The 10633-nt window shown below is 35.9% G+C and overlaps 2 protein-coding genes across 2 annotated transcripts; both read left to right on the top strand.

Moving 5' to 3' along the window:
* The first annotated feature begins 5241 nt into the window (after positions 1-5241).
* LOC122048129 lies at positions 5242-7056 on the top strand. The gene has a single exon (XM_042609732.1). It carries the CDS (start codon positions 5242-5244, stop codon positions 7054-7056), a length of 1815 nt encoding a protein of 604 aa, XP_042465666.1.
* Positions 7057-7114: 58 nt separating this feature from the next.
* On the top strand, positions 7115-7756 carry LOC122048964. Its single transcript, XM_042610463.1, has 2 exons — positions 7115-7255; positions 7341-7756. The coding sequence occupies exons 1-2, from the start codon at positions 7190-7192 to the stop codon at positions 7734-7736; spliced, it is 462 nt and encodes a 153-aa protein (XP_042466397.1). The 5' UTR covers positions 7115-7189; the 3' UTR covers positions 7737-7756.
* The last annotated feature ends 2877 nt before the right edge of the window (positions 7757-10633 follow it).

Raw genomic sequence — 10633 nt, 5'->3', positions numbered from 1 at the left:
GAGGGGAGGGGGGGTGAATAGCTTCTCACGCTCATCGATGATAATGTGCAGGGGAATAGACTCGATGCAAAGCTCCCTAATGCTAATAATAAGGATTTACTTGGTATCCACCTCAAGAAGAGGTGACTAATCCAAGGATCTGGCCCTCACTCACACATCCACTAAGAATACACTCCATCTCGGTAACTATCGGAAGTGGAGAAATCTCGTACAAGACTCTAAATACAACAAGAAGAAGGAAGAAGCAAATACAAAGAAAATCTTACAAGATTTACATAAGTGAAACCCTAACTAGCTTCTTCTTCTTGTTTGAAACGTCTCTTGACCTTGGAAGTGCAGCAACACTTGTCTCCAAGAAGCTTCAAGAACTGGCGAGCTCGTTAAAGAGAGTGGAGAAGAAAACCTGTGAGCGATATGGAGAATAGTGTACGCGAATGCTTTTTATCAGGCTGATAACGGCTAGTTTTTCAAGCCTAATCAATTAACCTAATTGATTGCTCCTTCCTAATCGATTATCCTAATCAATTAGGAGGCTTTCTGTTTGCGCAATAAACCTCGTAAGCGATTAAACCTTCCTGCTTAATCACTTATCGCACTCTCTATGCGTTTTGTGAAAATAACCTTAATTGATCACCCTGATCGATTAAGATACGATAATCGACTAACTTAGTCGATTACCAAGTCCTCTGTGCATTTCATGAAAATCAATTTTAGCAATCACCCTGAATGATTAAGCTGCGGTAATAGACTAACCTAGTTGATTACCAAACCCTAACTTTCCTAACCAAAGTCTAGGGTTCTTTACCCAACATCCGACCAATCTTGGTCTATTGAGACTTCTCATTGCTTAGCATTTGGTCAACCTTGACCTACTAAGTCTTCCTTACCAAGTGTCTGGTCAATCCTTTGACTCACTTGGACTTTTCTCCTTGAGTCAAGCATCTGGTCAATCCTTTGACCTACTTGGACATCCAATCATCGGGTGTCCAGTCAACCTTAACCCACCTAGATCTCCACATACCTGGCTTCACTCAACAGGACTTTCACTTGACTTCACTCACTACGATTTCTAACTGCCTAGCTTCACTCACTAGGGCTTTTTACCTGACTTCACTTACCAAGATTTTTCTCTACCTAGATTTACTCACTAGGGCTTTTACCTAGCTTCACTCAACAGGATTTTCCTTCTTCTTAGTTTCACTCATTAGGGTTTTTCACCTGACTTCACTCACCAGGATTTTCCTTCTGCCTAACTTTACTCACTAGGGTTTTTCACCTGGCTTTACTGACCAGGATTTTCCTTCTGCATAGTTTCACTCACTAGGACTTCCAACACCAAGTGTATGGTTAACACTGACCCACTTGGATTTTCACCTTCTACCAACCTTCCCGTTGGACTTGCCCTTGCCTAACTTTCGGTTAAGACTTCCTAGTCAAATATCTAGTTAACCTTGACCTACTTGACTCTTCTTCACAACAAACTGGTCAAACCTTGACTAGAAAGGAATTGTATCGATAATCTCCCCAGATAGACAATTGTAACTGTAATCTTCATACATTGTCAAACAATCTTCATGTATTGCAGAACATCAAAATCCAAACATCACGACTCAAGCTTGAGCCAACTCAAGATCAATTAACCTGGTTAACCTTGGCCCAAGGAATATTGCACTAACAGAGGTCCCTGGAAAGACCCTCCGACACTCGTCAGTACGATTTCAGTCAGAGAAGATGAAGAACAGTAGTTGTTGGGGTTGCAAGGTTGCAAACATAGTCCCACATTGAAAATACATGGGAAAGATCAAGGGTTTATAGGAGAAAAGATATCTCCATTGGTATGAGCGCTTTTGGGTAGAGCCCAAAAGCAAAACCATGAGGGCTTAGGCCTAAAGTGAACAATATCATGTAATTGTAGAGATATCTAAATTCCTTATGATCCTACAATTGGTATCAGAGCCCGGACTGCCAGAAGATTTAAACGCCAATTGTGTACAAGAACTATGGTCTGATTGAGTCATGTGGGTACAATATTGACCTCGAACAAAGAAAGTAGGGGCTCTTATGTTCGGATCAAGAGGACCAGACACCAGGCAGGAAGTCCTAGCTGTGGCTAGACAATGAAGTCCTAGTAGGTCGGGTGGACCAAGGGGCAGGAAGACCTGGTGTGTTGAGGATCGGACGTAGGAAGCCTGTGGTCCTTTGTTTGAGCGGGGGGATTGTTGGGGTTGCAAGGTTGTAAACATAGTCCCACATTGAAAACACATAGAAAAGATCAAGGGTTTATAGGAGAAAAGATATCTTCATTGATATGGGGCCTTTTAGGTAGAGCCCAAGAGCAAAACCATGAGGGCATAGGCCTAAAGTGGACAATATCATGTAATTGTAAAGATATCTAAATTCATTATGATCCTACAAGTACAAATATTAGAAGATATAATTTGAATTGGTATTTTAAATATCACAGAGGACAAATTAGGAAAAAATTTTAGAAATACATTCCAAAGAAATTCCTAATTAATTCAGTTGGAAGGAACCTATATTGGGTTCCAAAGAACTGTCTGAATTAAAGTTTAATTAGACTTAGAGCTTTCAGAAAGTACATTAAATGTTTAATTTTCTTTATGAGACTTTGTCTAAAAAGTGGTTATTGTTTCAATAACTAAGAAGGCCTAGTGCCTCGCCACAGCTTGGAAACCAATTATTGAAATAAAATATTTAATTAACTAACTGATAGATCATTAAAATTGAAATTAGATAATGCTTTAAATAGTTATTCAATTTTTTTTTACTTGGAAAATTTTCAAATTTTTCTCTACAAATTTGTTTAACTTAGAAAAATGTTTCATTTTTTAATCTATTTAACTTAAAGTTTTTAAGTTATGTTATAAACTTTGCTTTAACAAAATTTATTTTATATGTTGCACAAAAATATTTTTTTAAATTTTTAAAAAAAATCTGCTTGAAATTTTGTTACTTAGAATTTTTTTTTGCAACACTTAAAGTTTCTAAAAATTATTACAATTTTTTTATATCAAAATAATTTTCAAATTTTTTAAAACATGATAAGTTTTTCAAAATTATTTTCAATATTTTTAAAATCTTGATTGTTTGAAAATCAGAGTTTTATAAAAATTACCCATAGATTTTTGGTACCTCATTTTTTATGTGATCAAAGGGGGAGAAGGGAATATTAAGTCTAGGAGGAGGTAGCTTTAACTTTAAGATTTTTTTTTATTTTTTTTGCATATTATTGCAAAATTTATTTTTTTGCCTTATATTACTTTATATTGGTTTACCCTAACTTAACTTGGGTTGCTTACATCAAAAAAAGGGAGATTGTTGGTACCCCAAAGTTGTTTTGATGTGATTAAACAAGTTAGGTTAGTCCTGTTGTATTTAACCATGTGTCTAAGTGTGCAGGAGCTTAGGAGCACAAGGAGTCAAGCAAAAGACGCAGCTAGCAAGAAGAACGATACGGGAGAGAGCCGACGGGTTCGATGTGTCCGAGGGATGAGGTGCTGAGGAAGAGTACTCGGGCGGACGAGAAGGAGGCGCGCGGCGTTTCCGAGGGACGAGAAACCGAAGCAGAAGATTGCTCGAGGAGAAGGCCGGAAGTTAGGTTCGGGTGAGCCCTATTCCGGAAAGCTGAAATCACCCAAGCGAGCGGAGCCGGAGTGGAAGATTCAGACCGAGGCGAGCAGAACCAGAGCAAAGGGCCCGGAACCTCAATTTTATCACTTTGATGTGGATGTTGACTGTTGCATCAGGGATAGAATTCTATCCCCTTCCAGACGCCTGGAATCCTTCTAGGCGCCCCGACCAAGGCTATAAATACAACCTTGATCCAAAAGCTTAAAAATAGCAAGCAATTCTTGATTCAATACTTGTGAGTTGTTCTGTTTTGTTTAGCTTCTCCCTTTCTGATATTTCATTGCTGTAAAGAGGCTTCTCCGCCTGAAGGAGAAATTAGTGCGTATCATTTCCTTGAATTAATATCCTCCCCGGTTGTAACCAAGTAAAACTCCCTGAGCCTTTGTCTTTCAGTTTCTTTTATTTATCGCTTATGTAAGTGTTCTTTACTTAAGTTTGTTGTCCGAGAAAGGTTGTTTTTGTTTGTATTTGTGTAGGGACTATTCAATCCCCCTTCTAGTCGGCCAACGGTCCTAACAGAACGTACACAAAGAACCTTATATTCTACCGCCGGACGTACACAAAGAGCTTATGTTCGACTGACCTTTTTCTGACCGATCGTATATTAAGAATTTTGTGAGGCTAAGTGTACGTGTGCCCGGCTGACCTTTGCCTGATCGGGGATAAACCAGTGTTGCAGATTTCGGCCTAGGCGGCCGCCTAGGCGCTAGGAGGCCCCTAGCCGAACCGAAAACCTCCTATTCGGCCAAACTAGGCGGTACTATTTATGTGCGGTCCTAGGCGCCGAATAGGCTGTCTGTTCGGCCTAGGCGCCGCCTAGACCAAACAGATTTCTTTTTTATTTTGGACCAAACCTTTTTTTTTATAATTATTTATGGCCCAAAAGCCCAAAACTCCAAACAGATTTCTTTTTTATTATGTTTCTTTCCAGTTTTCCACAACTCCAACCCTAATCTCGCCGCTGCACATCTTTCTCCCGCCCACCTGCACATCTCTCTGCCGCCCACCTGCACATCACTGCACATCTCTCTTCTGCCGGCGTCTCTTCCATCGTTCTCTGCCACGTCTCGCTGGAATCTCTCCGGCGCCCTAATCTCTCTGCATAAAACTCGAAGAAGCAAGAATCTGCACCACTAGTGAGTTCTTATTCTGCATTCTTCCATGCTTTTTGCTTCCGTCCTCTTTGATCCTTCTTGGTTCTTCAATGCTTCATCTTGCTGCTGCCTTCTTGCTTCTGAGTTCTTCACTTCTTCTTTGCTGCTTCTTGTTCTTGGTTCTTCTTGGTGCTTCTGACTTCTTGGTTCTTCGATGTTTCTTGGTTCTTCGATGATTCTTAGTGTTTCTTCCGTCTTGCTTCTTCTTTGATGTTTCTTAGTTCTTCGATGCTTCTTGGTGTTTCTTTCTTCTTGCTTCTTCTTTTATGCTTCTTGGTTCTTTGAGTGTACTGTGGTATTTTTTCCAGAACCAAAAGATTTTTTTTCATGCATCAATCAGAAATTATTTTCTTGGATTTTAAGACCTGATGAGCATCTTCATCAGTAGTGTTTCTCAAGCTTATGGCGATTATTTTCATGCATCAGTTAATCAGTTATGGCATCTTCAACTGCTCCCGAGGGTTCAGGTTCGGGCTTGGTTAGTGTTTCTCAAGCTTCTCAAGATTGTGAAGTACTAAAACGAAAATCGAATGATGTTGGATGGGTGTATGGGATGTTAATTGATGCAAAGAACTTGGACAAAGTCAAATGTATTTTATGTGGGAAAGTTATGTCTGGAGGAGTTTACAGAATAAAAGAACATGTAGCACACATAATGGGAAATGTGTCTGCATGTCCAAAGTCTTCAAAAGATGATCAAGCTAAGTGTAGGAATGCAATTAATGAGGGAAAGATGAAGAAGAGAAATAAGAAAATTGAAGAGGAATCTTTAAGATCAGATGTGAATATTCGAAAAGACATTGATGTGGATGAATTTCAAGAGTCTTTTGGAACCATGAAGCCATCACGTACCCTTGGTCCTATGGATAAGTTTTCAAGTGTCATTAACCCCGAGACTTCTTTGAACTTAGCAAAGAGCAAGCGGGAACAAAGCATCAATGATGCTCTTTTCAAAGAAAGAACAAGTTTGGTTAAAGAATATGTTTGTAGATGGGCATATGAAGCTGGTGTTTCTTTTAATGCTGTTGATAGAGATAGCTTTAAGGTGATGATGGAGGCGGTTGGTCAATTTGGGCCAGGGTTTAAACCTCCTACTAGATATGAAATGAGCGAGCCGTATTTGAAGAAAGAGGTTGACAGGATTAAAGGCTTACTGAAGACAAATGAAGAAGAATGGAAATTGAATGGGTGCTCAATTATGACAGATGCTTGGAGTGACAGAAAAAGGAGGTCAATTATGAACTTGTGTGTCAATTCTAGATTTGGCACCGTTTTTCTTTCCTCTAAAGAATCTTCAGATGAAACTCATACAAGTCAACTAATTTACGAGTATGTAGAGCAATGCATTCAACAGGTTGGTCCAGAAAATGTTGTTCAAATAGTAACTGATAATGCCTCAAATAACATGGGAGCTGCAAAGTTATTGAAGGAGAAGAGGCCATCAATCTTTTGGACCTCATGTGCTACTCATTCTATAAATCTTATGCTTGAAAGCATTGCAAGTATACCGAGGTTCAAGAAAGTCATTGATCAAGCCAAGGCATTAACTATATTTATTTATGCTCACCATAAGACCTTGGCATTGATGAGATCATATATAAAGAAGAGAGATATTGTGAGACCAGGGGTGACTAGATTTGCTTCAGCATTTCTAACTTTGCAAAGTTTATCTGAGAAAAAAAGTCAATTAAGGGCAATGTTTACTAGCACTGATTGGGAAGAATGCAAATTTTCCAAGAGTGTTAAAGGGAAAACATCTTACACAACAGTGTTGAGTATTGGATTTTGGACTGGTGTGTCATTGTGCTTGAAGGTTTTTGCACCTTTGGTGAAGGTGCTTCGAATTGTTGATGCCGATAAGAAACCATCTATGGGTTTTGTGTATGGTGAGCTTCTGCAAGCTAAGAAAGATATTAAGAATGCTCTAAGTAATGTTCCAAAAAACTATCAGCATATTATTGATATTATTGATGCAAAGATGAAAGATAGGCTAGATAGTCCACTGCATTTGATGGCTTATTTGTTGAATCCTTTTTATCATTATAAGGATTCACTTCTTTATTTGGATCAAACTGTCTCAATTGGGGTCATTGATTGTATGGATGTTATCTTTTTGGGGGATATTGATATGCAAAATATCATTTTGAGTGAGGAGTTACCCATGTATAAGAAAAAGGAGTCTATCTTTGGGAAACCCATTGCAGTAAAAGCATGTTCATTGAATGATGACAAGTTTGATCCAGGTAATTAAATAAATATTCATAATATTTTTATTGTTTGAGGTTATTAATATTATTCATGTTATTGACTTATTTTTTTATAATTACGCAGCAAATTGGTGGTCGACTTTTGGTGCATTGACTCCTAACTTGCAGAAAATTGCTATGAAGATCCTCTCTTTAACTACTAGTTCATCGGGGTGTGAAAGAAATTGGAGTACATTTGAAGGGGTTAGTAGCTTAAAGTCTTAAACTATTTTAATACTAATAGACTAATAGTTCATTATGTTCTCATAAATATCAATTGTATTTGTAGGTGCATACAAAGAAAAGGAATAGACTAGATACACATCGATTAAATAATCTAGTCTTTGTTCAATTCAATGCAAAACTGATGAACAAGAAAAATAGGGAGAAAGAGAGGAATATTGAGGTTCTTCTAGCAAGTGATGCAAGTTCTGCACAAGATCGGATTGTTGATGGGGCTGATGATGAAGTTGAACACGACACGGGCATGACTTGGAAAGTTGTTAGTGATGCTATGGGAGCAGATGAAGCGCTTAGGCTTAGAAGAAGTAGTAGACTTAGAGAACTTGATGAGGATGACTTTCAATCCGAGAGTGAGGAGGAAGTGAGTGTGTATGAGTTTGATTTTGAATCAGACGAAGAGCATGTCATAGAAGAATATGGAGAAGGAGAGGAATTGTCCTAAGGATTTGTAGTACAAACTGATGTTATGATTGTTATCTTTGTAGTATGTACTTTGTAGTTTGTAGTTTTTACTAGACTAGTTTGTTTCCATGTTTTTTTTCCTTTGAAGTTGGAACTTTGAATACTTTGATGTTATTTGCTATTTAGCTTAGGCTACTTGATGTTCATTTTGGTATCACTTGCTAGTTGTTACTTGTTTTGAATTTTGGTATTTTATTGAGATCAATGTGCATTTCACATTTTTACTAAAAGATCATATTGTACCTAGGCGCTAGGCGCCAGTTGAGCGCCCGACTGGCGCCTAACGAAATCTACAATATTGGGATAAACAGAGAATCTTATATTCAATCGGTCTTTATTTGGTCGATCTTTTTTCTGATTGGATGATCTTTTTTCGAATGACTTATTATCCGATCAGGTTGGCCCCAAAAACCCTGGTGCCAGGGGGGCCACAGAATATAGTGAAGAGTACGCTCCTACCTTAATTTTAACCACCCTAGCACCTTGAATTAGATCGCCCATGTCACCTTAACATCACCCTAATTTGGACCGTCACGTTCTCCACAAATTACCATTCGTATTAAACATATTAATTACTTAAAATAATAATAATAATAATAATAACTGGTTGTGGAGAGATTATAAATAATAAATGAGTTTGTTATTTATCATGGTTTACCATTAAATAGGATTTGATATTTTATTTTTTAAAATATAAATTTAAATCATATTAATACTTTTCATTATTAAAATAAATATTACAAATATCAATTTCTTATTTATTAAATATAGATTAGTAATAATTAATTTATTAATTATGGTGAATCAATAATTTATATAAGGATTAAGATTAAATATGATAATGAATCGAATTTAGATTGAATTTTATATCGAATATCTGATGAATATATCCATATCTATTAAAGAATCGAATATTTTCTATACATATATTTTTTCTTCTTTCTATCAAATTATTATCATTTAACAAAAATATATTAAAATTAACATCCTCTATATATATATATATATATATATATATATATATATATATATATATATATATATATATTATTTAATCAAATATTCGGATCGGATATCAAATATGGATAGTCTTTTTATATCCACATTTAAATTGGATGTCGAAATTATCATCCCTAGTCATGTGACTTGTGCGGCAATATTTGTAAAGGTTGTCTTTATTAAGATTACGTTTATGCTGCACTAAATGGCAATTGGTACTTGGAATGCGAGACAATTCAATCACGCGCGCTTTATAATAAATGTTGAGATGTCCTTTCTTATATTGAAATTAGTATACGGGGGCATATGTCACAGAAATGCAGTATATTGTGACGTAGCTGTGATATATCATCTTTATTGAGATTGTTTCTTAATCAAGTTAATAATATAAATATCAAAGAATATCTCGCCATACATGGCTATGATATAAATTTTACTCAACCTTTCAATTTGAAAATGTAAGAAACTACATCTAAAATATATAGCAATTATAACAAATAATTTAAATAGTTAATATCTTTCATCTGATTTAGAGTCGTGGAATTTCAATTCCAGTGTGATGCGAATTTATAATGCAAAAACTTTAAACTTTAATTATAGAATTATACATTGATAATTATTATATTAGTTAATTATGGACTGGGTGAGATTAATTAATAATCTTTTTACTGATTCAAATTAACTCCATATCACTCTTTTTTAAGTCTGTGTTTTTTGTAAAAAAAAAAATCAATGCTTATAATTTTATAATTTTTTTTTCTATATTGAACATATTATTTTTTGTAAAAAGAAATATTTTCCATTAACTGGTTGTGGAGAGATCATGAATAATCCATTTATAAATGAGTTTACTAATTATCATCTTTAATTAAATAGATTAGATGAATCATATGATATATTTAATTATATAACTCAAACAATAATTTAAAAGCTTAAATGAAATTTAAATACAACACTATGCATTGATTGTTTTAATTATACAAAATATAAAAACAATATAATATATGATTATATTATATAGTAATAAAATTATATATTAATTAATAATCCAATCCTTTACTCTAAGATTTGATAGTTTTGTTAATTATATTTAATTAGTTTCATCATCATCGCAGTTATTATACTCGTATGTCTTGTCTCTCTACTATCCACTGTCATCATGTCTGCAAATCATCACGGCAGTGGAGAAGAACATCAAACTCTATAAACATCGCAGTACATCAATTTGGATCTTTCTCAGGACTAGAGAGCGGAACATTACTAGGTGTTGAGTTTGCAACAATTGGTGGAGATGGAGTAGAGCCCAAAATTTCATCTTCCCTTGGACTTTGAGTATGTCTTGTTGGAGCAACATATGGGAGTTCAAGTATACTATTAGGGGGAATTAGAAAGGTACCTTAATTATCTGAAGGAGTGTCTGAGGGAGCAATTACAAATGGAAAGAGAGACTCATCAAAAGTAACATGTCGATATATGTAAGCAACGATACCCATTTGCAATCAACAATGAGGACTTGTAGAGAGATACACTAAAGTCACAACGGATAATCATCCATTTGTGTAGGAAACTGAAAATCCTCCATTTATATAGGAAACTGAAGGAGAAGGGAAAAGTTACAATTGAGAGAAGCAGCCACGAGAAGAGAAGGAGAACTACAATTGAGAGAAGTAGCCACGAGAAGAGAAGGAGAACTTATCCAGAGCAAAAAGAAACAGGTCTAGGTCTAGTTAGCAAGGATGGTTAGCTGTTGGAGATAAACACATGCAAAAGAAATGAATAACATGTCAGCGGTGGCAATTCTGATCGCTTGTTTTGGAAAGAAAATCAGATGTAATAAATGAATAACATGTCAGCGGTGGCAATTGTGGTTGCCTGTTT

This window comes from Zingiber officinale, chromosome 2B, assembly GCF_018446385.1.
Source record: "Zingiber officinale cultivar Zhangliang chromosome 2B, Zo_v1.1, whole genome shotgun sequence".
In the NCBI taxonomy this organism is placed as follows: Eukaryota; Viridiplantae; Streptophyta; class Magnoliopsida; order Zingiberales; family Zingiberaceae; genus Zingiber; species Zingiber officinale.
The sequence above is the reverse complement of the archived record's forward strand: the minus strand, read 5'-3'. Positions and strand labels throughout refer to the sequence as shown.

Excerpts from the sequence above, each read along its gene's own strand:
- LOC122048964 (XM_042610463.1), top strand. The coding sequence starts at position 7,190 with ATGAAGATCCTCTCTTTAACTACTAGTTCATCGGGGTGTGAAAGAAAT. Across the intron at positions 7,256-7,340 it reads ATTGGAGTACATTTGAAGGG|GTGCATACAAAGAAAAGGAA; the intron begins GTTAGTAGCTTA and ends TTGTATTTGTAG.
- LOC122048129 (XM_042609732.1), top strand. The coding sequence starts at position 5,242 with ATGGCATCTTCAACTGCTCCCGAGGGTTCAGGTTCGGGCTTGGTTAGT.